This window comes from Pseudorasbora parva, chromosome 8, assembly GCF_024679245.1.
Source record: "Pseudorasbora parva isolate DD20220531a chromosome 8, ASM2467924v1, whole genome shotgun sequence".
Taxonomy (NCBI): Eukaryota; Metazoa; Chordata; class Actinopteri; order Cypriniformes; family Gobionidae; genus Pseudorasbora; species Pseudorasbora parva.
Window position 1 is genome coordinate 48,004,821 of NC_090179.1, and position 27,081 is coordinate 48,031,901.

General features: G+C 37.7%; 1 protein-coding gene across 1 annotated transcript in view; it reads right to left on the bottom strand.

Annotated features, from left to right (window-relative positions):
* LOC137084577 (NACHT, LRR and PYD domains-containing protein 12-like) overlaps positions 1-27,081 on the bottom strand; it is a 391,414-nt gene that overhangs the window by 27,795 nt on the left and 336,538 nt on the right. Inside the window, exon 10 of the mRNA XM_067450866.1 lies at positions 15,063-15,236. Coding sequence (XP_067306967.1) covers positions 15,063-15,236 — 174 coding nt within the window. The remainder of the gene's footprint in view (positions 1-15,062; positions 15,237-27,081) is intronic.

Below are 27,081 nucleotides of genomic sequence, written 5' to 3' on the forward strand. Positions count from 1 at the left end.
ATCATTTAGATTCATATATGTTGCAGTTACATGAATGCAAATTATAGAAGTTTATATTTTAGCTATATTTTAACTACATTAGAGCAATTTGCAAACTCAAGTTCACTAAAACATTAACTCTTTTAAAGTGAATTGGCACAAAATAGACTATTAATGATGACAAAAGGAACATACCGGTAAACAAATCACATCACATTTATTCTAACTTTTGCTTTTTGTCAGTGTCACACAGCTTTCACTGTCACACACAATCGTTGTATAACGTTATCTATGCAAACCATGAGCTCTAGGGTTTAACTTAGTTACCAAATTACATAGTTACAACTAGAATAGTCATTTTTTACATTTGATCATTTAGCAGACGCTTTCATTCAAAGGGACTAACAAATGAGGAGACCAATCATATAGTTTAATAACTTTAGTACAAATATAAGCATTTTTCACTTGTTTTGGCAGATTAAATACTTGTAATTTTTGCACGTGCGCAGCATAATTAGGCTTAACGTTACCTGTACATTACCTAACACTAAGGTGGCACCGACATGATAACACAAACGAACAATTTACAAATCTTTTAGCAAATCTTCCCATTAAATAAGTTATCATTTGCATTGAGAACGACATGACAAACACAAATCTTACCTGGAGCTCGACACTTCGCGGTCCCGCTGGGAGGCAATCATATCACGCAGACAACAAGAACCCGCGATTGATTTCCTCCTGGCCGCGGCGCGTTGACGCATGCGCAGTTTGCGATGACAGAACTAAGGCTATTTTTAAGTGTTTAATTATTATTTTTTAAATATTGCTGATATTACTGTTAACAAAAAGTTTGTATAGGTAGAACATTACGAAACAAAATATATGGGAATATACTGCAATTATATGCAAAATAGCCTATATTAAAGGAAATATAAAGGAATAAAGGAAACTAAAGCCTTTTTTAATATAGCTACTGTCTGCAATGTATGCATATTGACTATATTTATAAAATATGGCTATATTTTAACACATACAATATTAAGTAATTAAGATATAAATAGTATTACATGTAATATCCATTAAGTTGTATCCTTTATTGTGTAGCCTTACTGTATATTGAATTTCCCATATTAATGTGAATGCATACATGTACACACATATAAACACTTTTACAGAATGAGTTACAACACATTTCTACTTCCCATCATGCTTTACTTCTGATTGAAAGGAGGTTAAATGTTAAAATTAATTGTTATTTCATGTGTTTTTGCTCAATTTAATAGAGGGAGATAGGTTGAAATAGTGGAGATAGTGAGGTTGACTTTTGGCCAAAAAACAATAAAACTGTTACTTTTATTAAAAATAATGTCGGTGCACTTTTCAGCAGTTATAGCTCTTTGCTAAATATTTAGGAACATGCCGGTGTGCTTGACTTATATATAAAACTCTTTGTAATTGTTAAAATTTTCATAAGTAACTGTATTATAATAGCACTTTTTTTTCTCAGTAACTGTAACGGACTACAGTTCCTTTTATTTTGTTCAATATATGTTTGGGTATATCATCACATGCACATCAAATACAATGACATACATAAATATATTGTCCCATATTTTTCAAATTGAAAGCAGCAATTCCTCATGTATTATTAAATATTGTAATATATTTATCCTGTATATTTTTAATATGCAGTTAAATAATTTAATATATATTTATCATTCACATATATAAGGAAATATTTTCTTTGCGTTAGGGTTACCCATTTTTATTCGTTTTACTTGCTAATTCATTTACTAAAGTAAAATCTCACTGATTTGCAGGGGTTGTATTTAACACAATCCACCATATATATTTTTTACAGTGTAGGACATATATGATTGAACATACAAAAATATTGTACAATTTGTATATGTGGTTTTTGCAGCATATATGATCCTTATAGTTTTCTGTTGGAACATATAAGAATCACACATGTTTTTAGCGAGACTTTTCCATATGGGTCTACACAAGGCTATGGGTGATTCAGCCACGCGTGGTAACCTGATCTACGTAGATGATATCCTTATGCGTAGTCAGACCTGGTCGAATCATCTAGCAGAGATCCGACATGTTCTCACCCAGCTCACTGAGGCAGGTGCTAAACTCTCATTAGCCAAAGGACAGTGGTGCCGTACAAAGGTGGAGTATGTTGGACTGACTGTTGGCCCTGATGGTATTCAACCTCAGTCTAGTAGAATAGAAGCAGTAAAGAATATTAAACCTCCCACAAATGTCTCAGAACTGCGTAGCTTCCTAGGAGAATGCAATTACTCCCGTCAGTTCATAGAAGATTATGCAGACATTGCCAAACCACTGCATGAACTGCTTCAGAAAGGTAGATAATTTAGCTGGGAAGAAAGACAGGCGCAGGCCATGAAAGAACTTAAAGACAGGCTGTGCACTGCCCCATGCTTAGCTTACCCTGACAAAGACAAAGCATTTTTCCTTCAGGCTGATTTTTCTGAGGACTGCCTCAGTGCAGCACTCTCCCAAAAGCATGACCAAGACAAGCGGGTTGTTGCCTATGCTAGTAAGGCACTCAGTAGTGTAGAGATTAAGTTTTCAGACTGTGAGAAAGCCTTACTCGCTACAGTATGGGCAATTGAACATTTCCGTAGCTATATTGGGGGCCAGAAAGTCATTGTTGAGACATGTCATCAGCCCGTCCAGTTTCTAAATAGCCAAAGACTCAGAGAAGGTAGAGTCTCAAACAGTCGAATTGCCACATGGATGATGGCATTGCAAGGTTATGAGGTGGAGGTGAGATATGCACAGAACAATAAGATGGCACTAGGCCAAGGGTTAGCTATGTGCCAGCATTGCATTGATGGAGAATATCCAGCAGAAGCCAGCACAGTAATCACCACACCCTCACTGACATCAAGCCATCATTACTATGATGAAAATGTCTGCACCGGTCTTCCTAAAGCCTACATTGATGGGTGCTCTTATCACCATGAAGGCATACAGGCTGGAGTAGGATTAGTCTGGGAGGCTAATGCCCCCTGTGGTGCACAGCAGTTCTCTTTAGGCTCCAAGTCTAGTCAGTATGCAGAGATTGCTGCTGCACTCATAACTTTGCAACAAGCAGAAAAGTATAGTATCAGAGACTTGGTAATCTGTTCTGATTCAAACTATGCCAGACACAGCTTTGTTTCTCACTTCCCCCATTGGAAACAGAACGGTATGGAAAATGCCAGAGGAAAGGAAGTTAAGCATAAGGAATTGTTTCTTGCTTGTGACAAACTTGTCAGTCAGAATGGCATGACAGTGTACTGGAAGAAGGTAAAATGGCATTCACAAGCCCCAGGGCCAGATAAAACAGGCAATGATGAAGCTGACAGGCTAGCCAAAGCAGGTGCCATTGCAGGAACTCCATGGGAGTTCCAGGAGGAGTGGCTTCCAACATCAGAGCCTACTCTTGTGAGTGTTAATGCGGTCACACGTAGGCAAGGGAAGAAATCTGTGATAACCCTTGACAACACACCTCAGACTGTGGTGATGGGCAGACAGCTAGCAGATACTGATCTTATGGCCATGCAAAAACAGGACCCTTTGATCAACATTATTTACCTATTCATTTCTAACCCAGTAGAGCATCCGATAACTGAGCAAGATCTTGCAGAGTCAAGTGACCTAAAAACTCTGTACCTTATCAGACACAATTTAAGGTTAGAGAAGGGTTTGCTAATATACTCACCTGACAAGAACACACCACCTCGATGGGTGGTCCCTACAGCCCACAGGGGGGTTATGCTCCTGCATGCCCATGATGAGCCTTGTGGAGGCCACAGAGGGGTGAAAGCAACATATGAGACCCTTCGTCAGTTAGCCTACTGGCCACATATGAAACAGGACATTGCCGCCTATATCCAGGGTTGTCTAGTTTGTTGTCAGTTTCAGCCATCTAACCCCCCTCACAGAGCCCCTCTTCAAAAGGCAGGAATAACATTTCCCTGGTCTAACATTCAGATGTATTGGATTGGTCCGGTAGTTAAATCCTCCAGAGGTAACAAATACCTTCTTAATGTGACATGTGCATTCACCAAGTGGGTGGAATGTCTCCCAGCCCGAAATGACACAGCAGAGACCACGGCTATCTTGCTGATTAATCATGTGTTTAGTCGGTGGGGGCTACCCCTCTCTGTAAATTCAGATCGCGGTACTCATTTTACAGCCACTGTAATGAGTGAACTGTGGAGAATGCTGGGAGTCCAGGCAAAACTTCACATTTCTTATCTCCCTCAGTCATCAGGACAGGTGGAGAGATCAAACCGCACTATTGTAGGGATGTTGAAGAAGTACATTTTAGCTAATGGAAAAGACTGGGAGGTAAAACTTCCCCTAGTCTTAATGGCCATTAGGTCCACACCCCATAACTCAACAGGTGTCACGCCTTTTGAAATGATGACAGGGAGGCAAATGACACTCCCTCTGCATCTTCTTTACCAACCTGAAGATGTCAGTGTGGCCAGTGCATATACTGCCCACCAGTATGTGGCAGACCTGAGGGCACACCTCGGAAAGACATTTGCATGGGCACAAGAGCAACTGGAAAAAAGTGCTGAGGGCAGAAAGACATACTATGATCAAAAGTCCCGCTCTACAGATTACCAAGTGGGAGACAAGGTGATGTATTTCAACTTCACAAAGCCTGTGGGTGTTCCCAAAAAGTTTCTCCCAAACTGGTCTGGTCCTCATGAAATTGTTGGAAAACTATCACCAGTAGCATACCACATTAAGATCTCAAAAGGGAAAAGGTCCCCTGAGTACAAGTGGGTCCACTTTAACCAGATTAAGTCCTACAAACCCCAAATGGGAATACAAGGGGTGAACTCTGTTCAGGAGTAACTTAGGTTAAAGGTGTAAGATCGCAGGCAGTGTAGAGAAGTCTATACTGTATCAGTGCATTGTTGACAGTGCATTCGTGACTAGTTTTGTGGCTAGTCATAGTGGTATTTGTTAGTTATACTCTGCTTACAAAGTAGTGAAAAGTGACACCCCATATATGTGCAATTTCAGAATGAGCCTGCTGAGCCTAATCATAGTGATCTGCGTACTCAATGCAGTCCAGCCCATGGAAATAGTGGAATCAGGTCCTCCTACAGGCATTATACTTCAGGATGCCCCTGGAATTTTAGTGACTGACTGTTATGTCCACACTCAGAGAATTTTTGTACGGCTCGACCCTGCTGACGTGTACAAAAAGCATGTGACCTCAGGGAGGACAATCCCCTGGCATGTCGCCCAATGGAGCAAGGACATCATTGGACACGCTCAGTTAGACACAATCCACATGCTTAAACAGCTACAAAAAGTCACCATAACACAGGAAGAATTAAGGGGAGATAGACGCACAAAACACTTCCTTGGTACATTGCTGACAGCAGCATCAGCCCTAGGCTCACTCTTATCAGTTGGTACTTCAACAGTTAACATCATTAGCCTATCCACATTGGAAAAACATGTGGAAGGGTTGAAAAGAGAAATGCCTGAGATACAAGAGAAAATCTATGTTCAGCAGAGGCAGCTACAGCAGTTAGACAGAACAGTGGAGGGCACAATCCTTGCCGTGAATCAACATACAGCCCTTTTGAATTATAAAATTCGCAGTATAAGCAGGATAGCAGATGTCATACAAGATGACTATGCCCATATGCAAATGGTTCAAATACTAATGCAAGACTTGCTGAGAGAAATCAGTTCTGCTGTTGACAGTTTAGCGTTAAATCGGATCCCGTCATACTTTGTACCGGTGGAGCTGGTGAGGAATATCTTGGGTCTGGTATTGGAGGGAACCATGCAAACACTGCAAATACATTTAGCTTTCAGCCTGGGGAGTGCTATACCAATCTATGTTAACCCAGAGGCTAAAGAAATTGGTTTCCTGTTAAACCTCCCGATAATTGACACTAAAAACATATACAAGTTGAAATCAGTGTTAAATGTAGGGTTCTGGTCTCAAGATATACACATAAAAATTGAGACACCCTCACTCATAGCTTATCAAGATGAAGATCCTGACATGTATCTGACACCTAATCTACATATGTGTATAGTTGTCAAAGATATCCACTGGCTGTGCCCCAGTAAACCTTTCATAAGAGACCCCATTGTAGGCCTATGCGGCATTAAAAGTTTAACCACGGAAGACAAATGCATTGCTGTTGCTACACACAGGGAGGAAGTGACTGCCACCCAAATTGATATAGCAGGAAATAAGTGGCTAGTTAATACACCTGTTAGTGAAGCCATAATGACATACCACCATGATGCAGCTATTCCGATACCCCTCCCTAATCAAACTATGGTAATTCAAATCCCAGTAGGAGCAATTCTCCATATCAAACATGTAGTTCTGTACCATCTTGATGCAGATGTATATGATGTGGAGTTTGAAATAGTGGATGCTTTTGAGGGACACACTTTGGAAGTAGATGAGCCACTCAGGAATCAAATCATGTTTGAGGGACCTAAATTAGCAAGAATCAGTCTCCAGTTAGGTAGCCTCCGAGCTTCACCTGTGGAGCCAAAACCTAAGAAGGTGCCTTTCACTTGGGGGTGGGATATCAGTGACAGCCTATTACTCATCTTCACACTATGTGGGTGGGCTACAATGGGCACCCTGGGGTTATGTGTGTGTGTGTTTGTGAGTTTGTGAGTTCATCCATTGTTCCGGTTGAACGGAACAACCGTTTGTCTCCCGACAAATTCACTTGGTTTAAATGGGTATTTTTGTTTTTTGTTTTCCATAAAGTTTACCATCGTGATGTGGAATCGCGTTAGAGTTATTGGATTTCTGCTGCTATCTCTGGGTGTTTGCGGATCATTAGTCATCAACAACTGTGTGACCCAGGACTTACACAATTGTGATGTTGGTATTTGCATGGACACCTCTACCATGGTCTTAAGGTACACTTCTCGTCAGCTGCTGGACCTTAATGGGAATTATGCTTTGGGTGACTGAACCACACTCGCTTTGTAATACCTATGGAATTCTTTGCCTAAAACGTTACCTACATCGATCATCTCGGTGTGGGTACCTAGATTCATCTCAAAACAATGTTTTTTATCCGATTGCACAGCGTAAACTGCTGAAGTCGCCATGGAGACCAACGGGGGCTGATTTTAATCAGCTGACAGACATACGTGAGGAGGCTACATCTGGCTTGGCTGCTCTGGTGCGATTGTTGAAATCTGCACTGATAAATGTGCGCTCGATTAATAACAAATCCTTGACTGTATCTGACCTTATCAAAGATCAAGACTGGGATCTCATTTGCTTAACAGAAACCTGGCATAAAGAGTCTGATGGTCTTCTTTTTAATGAACTGACTCCGGAGGGATATGGATTATGTGATCTCCCGCGCTCAACGGGTAGAGGAGGTGGTATCATTGTGCTGTTTAAACAGCCTCTTGGACTATGTTCTGTGGATATCCCTTCGTTCACCTCATTTGAATGCCTTGCCTTAAGTGTTTCTGCTGCATTATCTACAGTCATTGTGACCGTGTACAGGCCTCCCAAGGGTAACAAAGAATTTACATCTGACTTTGCTGAATTCCCAGCGGGCACCTTGACGTCAATTTGACGTCAAATATTAGTCAAGACTTGACCAATATTCTGTATGCACCATTTTAAATTCAGTTTGGAAATTAATTTTTTCCAGTGTTAACTGGGTGAAAATCGGAAGTTAATCCCACACTTAAATTGGTTTTATGTATATGTAGGACAATATTTTTGACGTTTAATTTACATCAAATTAACGCCATGTTTTAGATATCAAATTGGTGTCATATTGACATCAAATTGACCTCAATATTTAGTAATTATTTCATTTAAGTTTATAACATTTTTCATGACTAAGGCCTTAAAACGCATCCATTTGGCACAGTTTCCTTCCGAGCCGTTTTGGATTTGTAAAATATTTGACATTAATCCATTTTTTTAAATAGCTGCGTTTGCAAAAACAAAAATAAAAACATCCTAAATAATAAAAGTGCCATTATCACGTGGGGTGGCATTTTGCAGTAAAATGTAATGTATTAATTATAGATGTTTATGTCTGTAAATGCTGCGTGACTTGAAGTGTTTTGGTTTTAATGTGCGTGCGCATTGAACAGTCGAGAAGATTTCAAACACTGAAGTCGCAGAGTTGCCATGGATACGATGCAGCAGCAACCGACAAACTACAAAACTCCCTCTGTTGTTTTTCCCCCACTGCTTTCAGATGAGTTTATTTTCTCTAAAGTTACACAAATAATACACACAGCTTTTCCTAACACTTTTCTTACGTGTAATTGACACTCTTCTGTTGAATATTTACTTTATAGAAATGTAATGTTATTAATTGTCTTCGAGAAAGTTCGTTAGCATCTCAACTGTTTTCAGAGCAGGTAACGTTAACAGTTAACGTAACTTAAGCTCTTATTAATAAAATTTGTGCTTTTAATAACATATTTATGGGTAGATTAGAGCCGAGGTGTTGAACTTGACAGTTTTGTAAAGGTTTTGCTGGAAATTGAATTGGTCATTAGGGCTTATTCATTTAATGTTAGTTAAATGTGTGCGCTGTTAATCGATGAATGCGAAAAATGCGAATGTGAAACTGGTTAAAATATAGATACAAATGTTCTGTGATTTCAGGAGGGACAAAGTAACCACTATAACATTACAACAATTCTCCCAAGATTCCAACATTTCTGGAGGCTGACAGAGAAGTAGGAAACACAGGTGAGCTGATAAAGTTATAATCTCTGATCAAGTAAAAAATAATGTTTTACCAATATTTTCCACCTATAATATCACCATACATCTATCTTATTTTTATTTTCTCAAATTATTGGTTTTATTTAATTTGTTTTAGAAGGCTTTGACATCCAAACGTAAGTGACACTGTATGAACAATATTAAAGTTGCACTATGTAGTATTTATTTATGTGTTATATATTTTGTTCAGTTGAGTTCTTACAATATCCCAAATGTTTCCAACTATTTGTAAATTGTGAGAAAATTGCTATTTTAACCAAGGACCCGTGGTGTTTCAGCATAGCGTTTGAGGTAGTCGCCTGTCAATTGCGTCATATCTGTGCCTCAGCAGAAGCGCTTTACTCTTAGCAGTGTGAACAAGTGTATGCATAGAGTAACTTAATAACATAATTTTAAAACACACTCAAATGTATCTAACATGATAAACAGAGGAGCATACTCATGACCGGAAAAGCGGAAATGGTGCACAGAACAGTGTTCCATCCCATCATGATAAAAGTCCCGGCGTGTGTTGTTCATCTCATTAACAATCGCTCCAGCAACCTTGCTAAGCTCCACAACACTTGGACCTGCTCTGCTTCCTACTACATTAATGTTAATGATCACATTTATGAACGAGTCCTATCCCGATTCTTTTCCCCCGGCTGTGAGATGAAGACTATATGGCCCAAGATTCTGCTCTTAAACTTGGCATCATCAAACTACGCCTTTGTTTTTTGCTTTGCATTACGTCATGTATAACCTTGCGCACACAGAAAGTATAACACTAGCTTTAAAGAGTTTAAATTACTTTGTGAATTGCTATGTTACTACAAATGATGGTTGATGAAAGTCTTATTTATGCTCTACTTTAAATGATGTGAAACAAGTAATACAAAATATGCTCCATCTTCATTCAGGTTCTGTACAGCAGTCAGGCCCAGCATCTTCAGAGGCTGATATAAAACATCTAATGAAGAACCATCTTCGAGCTGCTCCTAACAGATATGAGGGAATGGGACGCCAAAATGGTCAGACAGCAATTGATCTGTGTTCAGATTCATATTAGGAAATTGTTCAGAAATTGTATTTAATGTGTGTATTGTGTCTGACCTCAGCGTATTTCCCTATTGTACACCACAGTGATAAATATATATATATATATATATATTGTGTGTGTGTGTGTGTGTGTGTGTGTATGCTTGTTTTTGTGAAATATGAGGACATTACCCATGTCCTCACTTTTCAAAAGGCTTATAAATCATACAGAATGAGTTTTTAAGAAAGTAAAATGCAGAATGTTTCCTGTGATGGGTAGGTTTAGGGGCAGTGTGTGTGATGGGTAGGATTAGGGGCAGGGGCAGTGTAAGGGGATAGAAAATACGGTTTGTATGATATGAACCATTTTTTTTAATGTTATAATTTGTTACACTGTTTAATTAAAGGGATACTTCACTTTTTCATATTAAACTATGTTATTCCCTTAACTAAAACAAGTTGATATATACCTCTTTCGTTCAACACGAATAGTTGAACGACCAAGTATGGTGACACAAAGAAAAGGAAAAGTGCCACATTTTATTTTTTGTCCTCATACTTGATCGTTCAACTATTGGTGAAACTGTATTTAAATAGGGGAAACTTCTAACTTGATCTCTGTTTAGTACCATAGTGAATGAACTGGGCTTAGTGGGCTAAGCTAAATGCTATCAGATCGTCACTGCACGTCAGAGAGATTAAGTGCACGCACTGAGACGAGAGAGGGATGGATCAACTCGTCTTAGTTAAGGGAATAACAGTTTAATATGAAATAGCGGAAGGAAACATAATGCTGAAGATTATACTTTAGATTTATACTTAGACTATACCAAAGAGATACTTAATTTACATCTCTTTAAGATTTGGGAAAATAAATATGAGATTCCATGTCCAGTAGAATAAAATAGAGTAAGCCTATTCGGGAAATCGGGTGACTAGATTGGAAAACTCAAAGCTTAAATTTGTCTCACTTCACAATGTTTACCTCTCCTGTTTGACATGAATGTTGTTTCCTTGGCTGCGAGGTAGGTAACATTTAATTGCGAACCTATCTATTTAGTAAATAAAGCGTTGCGCTTCACTCATGTCATAATATCCACGTAAAACAGCATTCACATTCAAAAAAAAATTTTTTTGGTTTGGCCGACCACAGCCACCACGTTACTAATACATGCTCTTAAAGTACCTTTTTATGTTACTAATATAGGGGTGAGTAAGGTACAATGTACCTTTTCACTTTTGTACCTTCGGGTACTGCCAATGACAGCACTTTTTTTTCTGAGAGTGTAGCTCTGGCAATATTGTATGATTTATGTCAATAAAGCAATTTTTTTATTAGAATTTACAAAATCCAGTATTGTATGAAATGTATGTATGTACTGATTAATAAAAGTATTATTATTAATTTTGTGTCATTATTTTGGTGGTTAAGAAAACATCAATGTGTGGATGTCAAATTGACGTTTAGTTTTTGACATCAATTTGATTTGCATTTTTGACCTGTTTTTTGACGTCAATGTTTAATGTCAATTTGACATCAATTGCCCGCTGTGTTACTATCTGTGTTGGTTTTAAAATTTCAGAGAATTCTAATACTTGGTGATTTGAATATTCACATGGACAAAACAGACACTTCAGCAATGAGAGACTTTACATCTTTATTAGAGTGCTTTGAGCTACACCAATTGGTGGACTGTCCGACGCACAACAAAGGCCACATATTAGATCTCGTGATTCAAAATTGTATATTTGTGTCTCAGTTGTCAGTATCTGATCTTGGGCTATCTGATCACTTAGCCATACTATTCAAATTGGAGCTTCCTGTTATACCTTCTCCTACTTCTCGTATTATTCATTACCGCAAGTGGAGATCCATCGTGCCCACTGACTTCTCAGACTTTATTAATTCTGGTACTAGCTGTATTATACCATCTGATGCATTGGATGACAAAGTAAATAAGCTGCATACAATTCTTTCATCCGGCCTGGATACTTTTGCTCCCCTGAAGTCACGTGCTGTCTCTTTTAAACGATCTGCCCCATGGTATAATAATGATCTGCGCGCAATGAAAACTCAGGGTCGCAAAATGGAGCGCAGATGGCGCTCTACTGGTTTAACAGTGTATCATCAGGCTTGGAAAGAAAGCTTGGGTGAATATAGGACTGAAATGGTATCGACAAGGTCTACTTACTTTTCCCAAATAATTTTAAGTAATCAAGATAACCCTAAAAAATTGTTTAATTCAATCAATAATCTTTTAAACAGAAATAATATTTCCACTGTTTCTGCTTCTGTTCAATTATGTAACAGGTTCCTTGTGTTTTTTGCCAATAAGACTGAGGGGATAAGAGATCAGATTATTGCTACAAATACAATTGTTAAATAACTAAATAACATAGAATTCTTTGGTGATAATCTTTCAGAATTCGCCATGGTAGATTCTCAATCCTTATGTAATGTGGTTCTAAAAATGAAGGCTACCACCTCAATTGTTGATCCTATACCATCTAAGTTATTTCAGTCATGCTTTTCTTCTTTGTGTCCTGCTGTTTTAAGTATTATAAATGATTCATTGTCTTCCGGTGTTGTGCCATCGGCACTTAAAGTTGCCGCTGTTACCCCTGTTCCAAAAACAAATAGCCATGACTTTGAGAACTTAACAAATTTCCGTCCCATCTCTAATCTGCCTTTTATGGCTAAAATCTTAGAACGTATTGTTGCATCTCAATTACTCTCTCATCTGTCTGAAAATAACCTTTTTGAACCTCTTCAATCTGGTTTCCGTAAAATGCATAGCACTGAGACAGCATTAGTTAAAGTCACAAATTACTTATTGATGGCTTCCGATTCTGGACGCTTATCAATATTGATTTTGCTTGATCTCAGTGCCGCTTTTGACACCATTGATCATCGTACCTTACTTTCTCGTCTAAAGTCTGTCTTTGGTGTATCTGACTCCGCTCTGAGCTGGTTTAAGTCTTATTTTTCAGATCGCAAACAATTCGTTGTGCTGGGTGGCTGCAGATCTCAGGTTGGCTTTGTAAAAAATTGTGTACCTCAGGGTTCAATTTTAGGTCCTTTACTTTTTAGCCTTTATATTTTTCCTCTTGGCCAACTTTTGAGGTCTCTTGGTCTTGATTTCCATTTTTATGCTGATGACACCCAGATATACATTCACTCAAATTCTGATGTTACTTTGGCTGCTGCACATCTTTCTGACTGTATCACAGATATAAAGAATTGGATGCCTGCAAATTTTCTATGTCTAAATAGTGATAAGACAGAAGTGTTGCTTATTGGTTCGCCCTACCAGTTACGCAGAGTGAAACCGGGAGCCTTTGCTGGTGGATGGCTCTGTTATACAGTTCCAATCTAAATTAAAAAATCTGGGAGTAATTTTCGATTCTAATCTAACATTTGAACTTCATGTACGTAATACTGTTAAAGTTTCTTTCTTCCATCTCAGAAATATATCCAGATTACGGTCCATGCTTTCTTTTCCTGTGGCTGAAAAATTAATAAATACTCTGGTTTTCTCCAGAATTGATTACTGTAATGCCTTGTTAGCAGGTGCATCAAAATCTATTTTGCACAAGCTTCAATGGGTACAAAATTCTGCTGCACGTATTCTGACTAGGACAAGACATAGAGATCATATAAAACCTATTTTAGAGACCTTGCACTGGCTACCGGTGAAGTTTCGTGTTGATTTTAAGATCCTTATGCTGACATACAAGGCATTAAATGGACTTGTTCCTCAATATCTTTCTGAGCTTTTAACACCTTACATTCCGACACGTAATCTACGCTCGGCCGACGCTGGTCTTTTAGTTGTTCCGGTCACGCACCAAAAAAAAAAAAGGGTGATAGGGCGTTCTCTTCAGTTGCCCCTAAATTACGGAAATATTCTAAATTATTAGAAACATTAGAAATGCACCATCCTTGAATATGTTTAAATCTTTACTCAAAACATATTATTTTAAGGAAGCATTTGGGTGAAAGGGGATTTCCTGTGGTTGGTTAAAAGATGTATTTTATGAATTTGCTATATGTCTTGGATTTTTTGTTTATTTTTTATTATTATTATTATTATTATTTTATTTTTTTTTTAATTTTTTTTATTACTATTATTATTATTATTATTATTATTATTATTATTATTATTATTATTATTATTATTATATTGTGTTTACCATCCCTGTTTTATCTGTCTTAATTTTACTAATGTGAAGTGCTCTGAGAATTTACTTTTAAAAGCGCTATATAAAATAAAGTTATTATTATTATTATTATTATTATTAGATATTTTAACCCTTTAAAACCAAACGTGTCGACGACACAGCCAACCAAGCTGTATTGAAGTTACCATAACTCTTCAACCCTTTGCACTATCATAATAGTTTAAATTGCTCCTGAAAGTAGACCACATGCGCTTTCCGCCAATATACGGCTTATTACGGTAATGTCATGTTTTCCATCAGCAAATCACCGCGGCTTTCATGGGGGAGCGGGAAGGGGCGATTTGAATGGTGATACGGAGCGCGCAGTTTTAGAGGATTTTGAGATTACAAAACACAATAAAAAACGGACAAAAACATGGCGAAGACAGTGTATACAAGATAGGAGGCTATTGAGTTTATCTTTGACACTTGGAAGGCGGCTGAGAGGGACTCTTCAGACCCAGAGACTGCATATTCAGATGTTGAGGAGGCATTTGTTGCTATCCTTGAAGACATCGTTGACGACACATTCGGTTTTAAAGGGTTAAATAACCAACAACAGCGTTTAATGATTTGTAAGCGGTTGTAAAGAGTGCGTCTCAATTTATATTATATTATTTATTTCAACAGTGTTGTTGTGTAAAACTATGATTACTTTGATACTTTTAGAACCAAATATTATTGACCCATTGTTATTATTTTTGTATTTTAAATTTTAAAGGCCATTGTTTGCTTAGGTCTATTTTTATTACCACAAAAAATCAGATTACTCAATTAATCGTCAAAATAATCGACCGAATACTCGATTACTAAAATAACCGTTAGTGACAGCTCTAAATGTAACAATAGTTTGATTCCTCTTTTCAATTTTGTTACTTTATGAATACATTAAATGATAAAGTCCACAGTGTGATGCACAGGTGATGCTCATTTGCAATCACGCCACCGGCCTCACACCGTTCTCTCACGGCTCTCGCCCGCCCTGCTCATCACACACAGAGACTCAGTTTCATATCAGAGACACGTATGATCTTACCACAGTCTCTCCAGTTTACAGAGAGGATTCTCCAGCACAGCAGAGAGCAGCTTCACTCCTGAATCTCCTAGATTATTCTCAGACAGACTCAGTTCTCTCAGGTGTGAGGGGTTTGATCTCAGAGCTGAAGCCAGAGCAGCACAACCTTCATCTGTGACACCACAGCTCCACAACCTGTAGAGAACAATGACACACATTAAGTCTATCTCCAAAGCTAAACATGAGCACTTACACTAAATAAAAAAATAACACAATGCTGTCAATATGAAATATATATAAATACTCATTAGTTCACATTGTTAAAATACATCAGTTAGGATTAGAGGAGAGAATATACAGTTTGTACAGTATAACAACATTATTTCTGTGGGAAGACCCATAAAACATGGAAACCCAATGTGTGTGAGAAAGTGTGTGTGTGTGTGAGAGTGAGAGTGAGAAAGTGTGTGTGTGAGAGTATTTGCGTATGTGTGAGTGTATTTGTGTGTGTGTGTGTGTGTGTGTGTGTGAGTGTGTGAGTGTGAGAGAGAGAGAGAGAGAGAGAGAGAGAGAGAGATGCTGTGTGTGTATGTGAGTGTGTGTGTGACACTGGATGTGTGTGCATGTCTGTGTGTGTGCGTGTGTATGTGAGTTTGTGAGTGAGTGTGTACGTGTCTGTGTGTGAGTGTGTGTGTGTGTGTGTGTGTGTGTGTGTGTGTGTGTGTGTGTGTGTGTGTGTGAATGAGTGTGACTGGGTGTGTATGTGAATGTGTGTGTGTGTGTCTGAGTTTGTGAGAGTGTGTTTGAGTGAGTTTATACGTGTTCATGAGTTTGTGAGTGTGTGTTTGTATGTGTGTATGTATGTCAGTGTATATGACACTGTTATGTGTATGTTGTATGTGTGTGTTGTGTGTGTGTATGTGACTGTGTGTGTGAGTTTGTGAGTGTTTGTGACTGTGTTATGTGTATGTTGTATGTGTGTGTGTGTGTATGTGACTGTATGTGTGAGTGTGTGAGTGTTTGTGACTGTGTGTGTGTTCATGAGTGAGTGTCTTTGTGAGTGTGTGTGTGTGTATGTATGTGACTGTGTGTGACTGTGTGTGTGTGTGCGCGCGCATGTCTGTCTGTGTGTTTATGTGACTGTGTGAGTTTGTGAGTGTTTGTGAGTGTGTGTGTGTGTGTGTGTGTGTTCATGAGTGACTAGTGTCTTTGTGAGGGTTTGTGAGTGAGTGAGTGAGTGAGTGAGCGAGCGTGTGAGCGAGTGAGCGAGCGAGCGAGTATGTATGTGACTGTGTGTGTATATGTTCTTGGGGATTTCTCATAGACTGAAAAGGATTTCCACACACGTTTCTGAAATCCCTCCTACTCGTGGCATAAGCCCCTCCCACTTGCACATTTGTCAAATCCATGGGAGTCGGAACCATTGTGTGTGTGTGGGACAAGACCCACCCACTTTTTAAGACCAATGATATTGGACCCACTCACTTTTATCGTCTCTAATTCAGCACATGTCTGCTTACATTGACTACCCCTTAACTGAGAAACTTATTAAGAAACACATGTTAAACGCTTTATTTACCCTTTTCTAATATTTTCTATTTTCTTTATTGAAAATAAATACCTTTCCGATCTGATATGTGATGGGAAAAGGGAGTAGAGCGAGTGTGGCAAAAGGCGGATTCAAACCTATGCTCGCGCGATATGCGTCCAAACTTAGTGCCATGCGTTACCCCTACTCTATCCACGGTAAATAATTCAGTGATTTCTGTTGTTTTGTCTGGCCCAATCAATCGTTTAGTAAACGGCACTTTTTCTGTCTGTACACGGAGCATTATCATTATCATTACTTGTTCATTATCATTTTCTGTGAAACTGTTGATTTATATGGCAGTTAAATGAATATAGCCTTTTTATTAGACTATTGGTATTGACTGGTTTGAGGTCTTTTTTGGTATAGGAAAGGGATATGGCCTAAAACGCACCATAAATGCAGGAAATCACATCTATGAAATCATTTTTTTTTTCTGGGGGAGAACCCCCCCACCCCCACCCGCAAAACAATTTCGGTAACACTTTACTTGAAGGGGTGTGCATAAGACTGATATGAAACCTTCATAATCATGACATGACACGTGTCATGAATATGAAGGAGTTTTTATGCATGTTTATGACAACTGTCATTAAGTGTCATTCGCTTAATTATGTCATTTTTAATGCAATGATGACATTTCGGAGTTGTCTTTGTTATGACAACTTGACATAAACCAATACATCATAACCTGTCAGTGTCTTTGTCATGACAACTTGACATTACCAAGACAACATAGCCTGTCATAAACAGACATGAAATGACATAGCAGATTAATTATCAAATTTAAGAAACTACTTAGCTTTTTGGGTTTACATTACATTAGTTGCTAGGCAACGTGGGGGAGAGGATGCTGGCGTTGTCTGTTCGCCGCTTCTCCACCCACAAATCATGTTAACCTTACTATTAAATTTAGATTTTATTTTATTTTCTTATGTTGGTGACTAGTCTAACAGAGCTACTATTGGAACTGTTGCTGATTGCTGGCAGCCACTGAGAGGACGTTGTTTGCCGTTTTTTCACCGCTTCTCTTCTGTTTTTGTTTGAATTTGTGGTTGGTTTTGGTTTGAAGGACATTTGATGTTGCTCGCTGCGGCTGCTCTCTCTTCTGGGTGTCGGCTGCTCACTGGTGGTCTCCCTCGGGCTTAAACTGCATGGTGGCTGAAGTTTGCTCCAGGCTAGCGTCATCAGCGTCCGGCATGATGTTGAGATGTAATTTTTACTTGTTATTCATGTATTGTTATTTTTTCCCTTGGTTGCACTTTGAGATTCTTCGGAATGAAAAGTGCGTTATAAATAAAATCTATTATTATTATTATTATTATTATTATTATTATTATTATTATTAAACTGTCATGTGGTTGGTTTTGACGTTGGCTGTCATTAGGCTATTATAATGTCATGATTTTTTTATAAATTTAATTTGTCATTTACATGTCATTAAGTGTCAATACTCTGTCAAAATATGTTATAACATTGTCATGAATATATTTCTTGACCTAAACTAGTGGTACAAGTTGAATTTGTCATTAACATGTCATTAAGTGTCAATACTGTGTCAAATTATTTCATAACATTGTCATGAATATATTTCTTGACCTAAACTACAGTGGTACAAGTTGAATTTGTCATTAACATGTCATTAAGTGTCAATACTCTGACAAATTATTTTAAAACAGTGTCATGAATATTTAGCTTGACCTGAAATATGGCATCATAGAGGAAATCGTACAGAGTCATTTAAAACTATTAATATAACTCAAAATGATAGCGTGGCATAGACATATAAACCTATGATGTCTATGGTGGCACCACTGGTAATGTGTACGCTGTAACAGTTGTTGGCAGAGCCTCAGTCAGGCTAGTTTGTTTAGGTGTTTAATGTCAATTTAGTTTGCAGTAAGTAAAAATAATTCACAACACTTTATTTTGGGTTTAATATACTTTATTTAAACTTTCGCTCACTCTTTAACGAATAGTTTGAGTTTATTCTTACCATTCCGTTTGTTATGGTGGAGTCCCGTGTGCTGGTGCACCGTCAAAAGGGGTTCGGGCGGAAACATTGGCCCTATATATAATGTTCCGGCCTAGGCTCTAGTCGCAACCATTCCTTGTTCAGCCCGGGGTGGGGCTCTAAAGACTATTTCTCTTATTTTTATACATCGGAAGATAATTTATAAAGTGAAGTCATTTGACAAAGTGTTATTTTTCTGTGTTTGTTTATGTGTGTATATGATGTTGATATATATATATATGTTTATTTTGTGTAATGGCCATTATTTGTGTACGTGTTTTCCCCTTTTTGCGTTAATTGGTGCTGGTCACCTGTGTATAAATTCATGCCTTGTGTTTTTAAGAGTCAGTTCTGTGAGAGGGCAGGTCTTAAAAATTAAATGATTGATTTTATTTCTCAAACTCCTTTTCATATTTTTAAGACATTTGAAATTGTCTATTATCTAACCTTCTGTTGAAGCTGGTGGAGGAAACTTAAAAAATAAAATAAAACATTGTGAACTGAAAAATATTAATGATGCTGTTATTAAAAAATAATTTGACAGCGTATTAACACCTAATTACATTTTAATGACAAATTAAACTTTTGCCACTGAAAAAAATTTATGACATTATAAATGCGCTGTGGATATTCGCCTTTGCAGTTCCATGCGCTCAAATAATAAATAAATAAATAGAAAAAAAGCGCCTAATATGGAGGGGAGGTCTCTCTCGCTTCGGCTTGTCAATTCAGAAGACAAACCAATGGGCTGCTGTCGCTGCATGTTGTCAGTGGTAAAAAAAAACAAAAAACTTTTAAAATACACTACCGGCCCCAAAGTGCGTCGGCCCACCGGGCAAATGCCCGGTATGCCAGATTACCAGTCCAGCCCTGGCCATCACTCATCACTCCCGTGTACCTGTGACTATACATTTCTTTGCCTGTTATGTGTTTTATATTGTTTAGATATGAGGTTTAGGGTAGGAGTGGAGTTAATTGCTCAAATATAAAAGTAGCCTTTAAATATTAATAAAATCATGTCTGCTTTTACAAACGCCTTTAGCGTCAATGCTGACCTTTAGCGTATAATTAAATGCGTCTGTGTGTGACGCCAAAGGTGAGTGTGTGAGAGAGTCTATGTGTGTGTTAATGAGTGTGTGCGTGTGTTTGTGAGTGTGTGTGGGTGTGTGTGAGAGAGTCTATGTGTGTGTTAATGAGTGTGTGCGTGTGTTTGTGAGTGAGAGTCTAAGTGTGTGTTAATGATTGTGTGCGTGTGTTTGCGAGTGAGAGTCTAAGTGTGTGTTAATGATTGTGTGCGTGTGTTTGCGAGTGAGAGTCTAAGTGTGTGTTAATGAGTGTGTGCGTGTGTTTGCGAGTGTGTGTGTGAGAGAGAGTCTATGTGTGTGTTAATGAGTGTGTGCGTGTGTGAGTGAGTGAGTGTGTGTGTGTGTGTGTGTATGTGTGTGTGTGTGTGTGTGTGTGTGTGTGTGTGAGAGAGAGTCTATGTGTGTGTTAATGAGTGTGTGCGTGTGTGAGTAAGTGTGTGTGTGTGTGAGAGAGTCTATGTGTGTGTTAATGAGTGTGTGCGTGTGTGAGTGAGTGTGTGTGTGTGAGAGAGAGTCTATGTGTGTGTTAATGAGTGTGTGCGTGTGTGAGTGAGTGTGTGTGTGAGAGAGAGTCTATGTGTGTGTTAATGAGTGTGTGCGTGTGTTTGTGTGCTTGTTTTTGTGACATATGAGGACACAAATGTGTATAATGCCATGGGTATGACACAGGTATTACAGGAGAGGGTGAAATATGAGGACATTACCCATGGCCCCACTTTACAAAAGGCTTATAAATCACACAGGAGGAGTTTTTATGAGAAAGTAAAAATGCTGAATGTATCCTGTGATGGGTTGTTTGTGTGTGTGTGTGTGTGTGTGTGTGTGTGACATATGAGGACTCAAATGTGTATAATGCCATGGGTATGACACAGGTATTACAGGAGAGGGTGAAATATGAGGACATTACCCATGGCCCCACTTTACAAAAGGCTTATAAATCACACAGGAGGAGTTTTTATGAGAAAGTAAAAATGCAGAATGTTTCCTGTGATGGGTAGGTTTAGGGGCAGTGTGTGTGTGTGTGTGTGTGTGTGTGTGTGTGTGTGTGTGTGTGTGTGTGTGTGTGTGTGTGTGTGTGTGATGGGTAGGTTTAGGGGCAGTGTAAGGGGATAGTAAATACGGTTTGTACAGTATAAAAACCATTACGCCTATGGAATGTCCCCACATTTCACAAAACAAACGCGTGTACCTGTGTGTGTATATGTGACTGTGTGTGTGTGTGTGTATCTGTGTGTGTGTATGTGCATGTGTGTGGGTGTAATAAATGTTACATTGTACAGATCGCACATTTATAGTTGTAAATGCGCGTATAGCAAATGTGAGTGAGTGTGTGTGTGCATGAGTGAGTGAGTGTGTGTGTGTGTGCGCGAGTTTGTGAGCGTGTGTGATTGTGTGTATGTATGTGTGTGGTGTATGTGTGTCTGAGTTTCTGTGTATGTGTATCTGTGTGTGTGTGTGTGTGTGTGTGTGTGTGTGTGTGTGTGTGTGTGTGTGTGTGTGTGTGTGTGTGTGTGAGAGAGTGAGAAAGTGACTGTGTATGTGTATCTGTGTGTGTGTGTGTGTGTGTGTGTGTGTGTGTGAGAGAGAGAGAGTGAGAAAGTGACTGTGTATGTGTATCTGTGTGTGTGTGTGTGTGTGAGAGTGAGAAAGTGACTGTGTATGTGTATCTGTGTGTGTGTGTGTGTGTGAGAGTGAGAAAGTGACTGTGTATGTGTATCTGTGTGTGTGTGTGTGTGTGTGTGTGTGTGTGTGTGTGTGTGTGTGTGTGTGTGTGTGTGTGAGTGAGAAAGTGACTGTGTATGTGTATCTGTGTGTGTGTGTGTGTGTGTGTGTGCGCCGTGTGTGCAGTCACGCACGAGCACCACACCCGTTGTAATTGCCACCGTTAATGCAATAGGTGCAGATAAGATGCTTTGGCAATTATTTTCCCATATGGAAAAGTCTCGCTAAAAACATGTGTGATTCTTATATGTTCCAACAGAAAACTATAAGGATCATATATGCTGCAAAAACCACATATACAAATTGTACAATATTCATGTATGTTCAATCATACATGTCCTACACTGTAAAAAATATATATGGTGGATTGTGTTAAATACAACCCCTGCAAATCAGTGAGATTTTACTTTAGTAAATGAATTAGCAAGTAAAACAAATAAAAATGGGTAACCCTAACGCAAAGAAAATATTTCCTTATATATACACACACTTATATATATATTCCTTATATATATATTCCTTATATATACACACACACACACAGATACACATACACAGTCACTTTCTCACTCTCTCACACACACACACACACACACACACACACACACACACACACACACACACACACACACACACACACACACAGATACACATACACAGAAACTCAGACACACATACACCACACACATACATACACACAATCACACACGCTCACAAACTCGCGCACACACACACACACTCACTCACTCATGCACACACACACTCACTCACATTTGCTATATGTGACCTTAGCTCGTGGGACTACGGATGGAAATTAGCCCTCGGCTACAATCCGGCATGTTTACATGCATGTACTCCATGTTGTGTTCATTAACATGCATTGTCCCAATCAAATAAATAAATAAATAAAATAAATAAAATATGTGAATGATAAATATATTAAATTATTTAACTGCATATTAAAAATATACAGGATAAATATATTACAATATTTAATAATACATGAGGAATTGCTGCTTTCAATTTGAAAAATATGGGACAATATATTTATGTATGTCATTGTATTTGATGTGCATGTGATGATATACCCAAACATATATTGAACAAAATAAAAGGAACTGTAGTCCGTTACAGTTACTGAGAAAAAAAGTGCTATTATAATACAGTTACTTATGAAAATGTTAACAATTACAAAGAGTTTTATATATATTTCTAAGTCAAGCACACCGGCATGTTCCTAAATATTTAGCAAAGAGCTATAACTGCTGAAAAGTGCACCAACATTATTTTTAATAAAAGTAACAGTTTTATTGTTTTTTGGCCAAAAGTCAACCTCACTATCTCCACTATCTCAACCTATCTCCCTCTATTAAATTGAGCAAAAACACATGAAATAACAATTAATTTTAACATTTAACCTCCTTTCAATCAGAAGTAAAGCATGATGGGAAGTAGAAATGTGTTGTAACTCATTCTGTAAAAGTGTTTATATGTGTGTACATGTATGCATTCACATTAATATGGGAAATTCAATATACAGTAAGGCTACACAATAAAGGATACAACTTAATGGATATTACATGTAATACTATTTATATCTTAATTACTTAATATTGTATGTGTTAAAATATAGCCATATTTTATAAATATAGTCAATATGCATACATTGCAGACAGTAGCTATATTAAAAAAGGCTTTAGTTTCCTTTATTCCTTTATATTTCCTTTAATATAGGCTATTTTGCATATAATTGCAGTATATTCCCATATATTTTGTTTCGTAATGTTCTACCTATACAAACTATATGTTAACAGTAATATCAGCAATATTTAAAAAATAATAATTAAACACTTAAAAATAGCCTTAGTTCTGTCATCGCAAACTGCGCATGCGTCAACGCGCCGCGGCCAGGCGGAAATCAATCGCGGGTTCTTGTTGTCTCCGTGATATGATTGCCTCCCAGCGGGACCGCGAAGTGTCGAGCTCCAGGTAAGATTTGTGTTTGTCATGTCGTTCTCAATGCAAATGATAACTTATTTAATGGCAAGATTTGCTAAAAGATTTGTAAATTGTTCGTTTGTGTTATCATGTCGGTGCCACCTTAGTGTTAGGTAATGTACAGGTAACGTTAAGCCTAATTATGCTGCGCACGTGCAAAAATTAAATTACAAGTATTTAATGTGCAAAAACAAGTGAAAAATGCTTATATTTGTACTAAAGTTATTAAACTATATGATTGGTCTCCTCATTTGTTAGTCCCTTTGAATGAAAGCGTCTGCTAAATGATCAAATGTAAAAAACGACTATTCTAGTTGTTTAACTATGTAATTTGGTAACTAAGTTAAACCCTAGAGCTCATGGTTTGCATAGATAACGTTATCCAACGATTGTGTGTGACAGTGAAAGCTGTGTGACACTGACAAAAAGCAAAAGTTAGAATAAATGTGATGTGATTTGTTTACCGGTATGTTCCTTTTGTCATCATTAATAGTCTATTTTGTGCCAATTCACTTTAAAAGAGTTAATGTTTTAGTGAACTTGAGTTTGCACATTGCTCTAATGTAGTTAAAATATAGCTAAAATATAAACTTCTATAATTTGCATTCATGTAACTGCAACATATATGAATCTAAATGATGTACAATATTACAATTTTGTAATAGAAAGTAAGTTACTGTATAAGAATATATTGTTATACTGAAAAAAACATTATATTGAAACGTGTTTGTAATATTCCTGTATGTAAATGGGGTGGTCAAGAAGATTTTCTTTTTCTTCCACAGAAAGATCTTCATGAAAGCATTTGAAGACCATGCAAGAAGAACAGGTTCAGCGGCAGACTGTTTCATCCCATGAGGACTGGTTCAGTTCTGAAGCGGAAGTGTTGAAGAAGTTTATGTAATCTGAGTTGTAAGACTTGAACTAATGTTAACAAATGAGACTTTATTGTAATGTGTTAACTAACATGAACTAACAATGAGCAATACATTATTACAGTATTTATTAAACTTTGTCAATTTTTAACGTTTAGTTCACCCAAAAATGTATGTTGTTAAAATGACCCTCATGTCGTTCCAAACCCATAAGACGTTCATTTATTTTCAGAACACAACAAATAAAGCTTTAATATGTGTACTATAATTACTATGTGAAATAAGTTAATATAGTAATTGATATAGATACTGATATAGATATCCATATTTATAACCTTATTGACTAAAATAACCAGCTCATGGCAGACGACTTGCGACCAGAGAGTGACCTGAGTGATGCGATGTAGGAGTAGCGTAAGCTTTGACGTCTCTCTGGGCAACAAAATCAAGCGCTTCTCTTTTATCGAATCCTCTTTATATTCAAATTTGTGACCAGTGTTTTGTTTTCCTCTATTCTCTGCATAACCGCATTCATCAATACATCATGCTTCAGGTCAGAGGTCACTCTTTTGGCGTAAGTAGACCCGCACAGTTGACTGCCGGAAGATATTTTAGTCTAAAGTCAAAAATATGGATATTTTTTAAATGATTTTTTAAAATGTCCTGATAATTTACTCACCCCCATGTCATCCAAGATGTTCATGTCTTTCTTTCTTCAGTCGAAAAGAAATTCAGTTTTTTGAAGAAAATATTCCAGGATTTTTCATCATATAATGGTTTTTAGTTGCAACCAAAATACTGAAGGTCCAACTCAATGCAGTTCCACCTTCGTGTTTACAAAGCGCTCATGTGAAGACTAATACAAATGCCCTCTAGCAAATAAAAAAAAGATAAAACAACGATATTGGATGATTTTGAAGTTGAAAATTGAGTGTTTTTGCTAAAGGGCGTTTATTAGTCTTCACACGAGCGCTCAGTAAACACGAGAGCGGGACTTCTGTCTATGTGACCATTTACACGTGATTACGTCATCCTTGGCACTTCGCAGAGCTGAGCAAGTTGAACAATTAAGGTTGAAAAGTATAAACATTTTTTTAAATGACTGATCGTTTGACTAGATAAGACCCTATTCCTCATCTGGGATCACGCAGAGGCTATGAAGGCCATCGAAGCCCTTTGAAACGGCGTTGATTTGGACCTTCAACATTTTGGTTGCAACTGAAAAGCATTATATGATGAACAATCCTGGAATGTTTACTTCAAGAAACTTCTTTTCCACTGAAGAAATAAAGACATGAACATCTTGGATGAGATGGGGGTGAGTAAATTATCAGTCAATTTTCATTTTGGGGTGAACTAATCCGTTAATTATCTTTGATTGATGGCCATGACACTGTGTTCAATGTATTTTTTTTTTTTTTTTGGGTTTTGTTTTTTTCCTGAGCAAAGTTCAGTTTGCTATCAAGTTGGAATTGTAAATTACTCATGTGGAGTATAATTTGAGTGTTTCATTTTGTGTTGAAATAAAAGTGTTTCCATCACAAATTTGTGTATGTCATTGATTGAAATCATATATGGTTAGTATATGCAGAGATGTTGTAATATTGACTGATATCATATATGGTTAGTATATGCAGAGATGTGTAATATTGACTGAAATCATGTATGATTATTATATGTAGTTTATATGTAATATTATATAAACTTGAAGAGCTAACACACCATTTCCCTATTAAAAAAAAATGAAATCTGTATAAAAAGCATATAAAAAAATGATACAAAATATAAATAAATCCTATATGAATTTAATATGACTAGCATATGATTCAGTATAAGAACTTTATATGATTTGTATATGAATATCATGTATTTTCTACTAATACCATATACCATTGCATACTGTTTACATGTAAAACTCATATAAGATTTTTGCAGTATTCATACATGACCCAAAAGTTTTCTGTGTGTTTTTTAGTATGAAATGGGCCATAAACGGTCTGATTTTGTGTATGACATATATGGGACTTACATTAAACATATAAGATAATTCTGACTGATTTAAGTAAGGAACATATATGGTCACTATATATGAACCATATAGGTTTTTTTCATATGGGTTGGACTATGTGTTTGATCGCAACAATCAAGTTTGCATACAAACAAGCATTACTCACTGGGAGAATTTACCAACAGCCGCTGCTACCGCATGATTTCTCCCGTGGATTTCATCTACCGGGTGAAGAGTTTACAATCTTCCAGCAGTATGTTTGCCCGCTGTCTGAGCATCAATGGATGGCTTTCCAGTCCCATGAGAAACTCTACAGAGACCGTCTGAATACCAAACGCCAGCGCGAGAGGAACTTTGTTTCCTCGGGTGATCCGGGAAAGTGGATAACGCTAGCTAAGCTATTACATGGGATATTCTTTAAGAACGGAGTTTTTTCAGCGGTAAACTACAGCGGTAGGCCTTTTGGACTACAATGTTTGAAATATGTGTTGAGAGTTTTGAAAAAATTCCCGGCGATTCAAACATATCCTGAAGATTTAACATCGGCCGCAACAGCTGACTGGATCCGCGAACAGCTGCGCCACCTGCAGGAAAACGTCTTGCCCTCTCTGCGGACAGGAGCGACCCACCGCCGGCAAAACAATCAGGTGAGCCGGAACAAACTTGCATATTTGTGGCAGCATAGAAGATCTAAAGCGATCCAAATCATCTTAAACAACAGTAAATATCCTGACACTCCTCCCTGTTCTA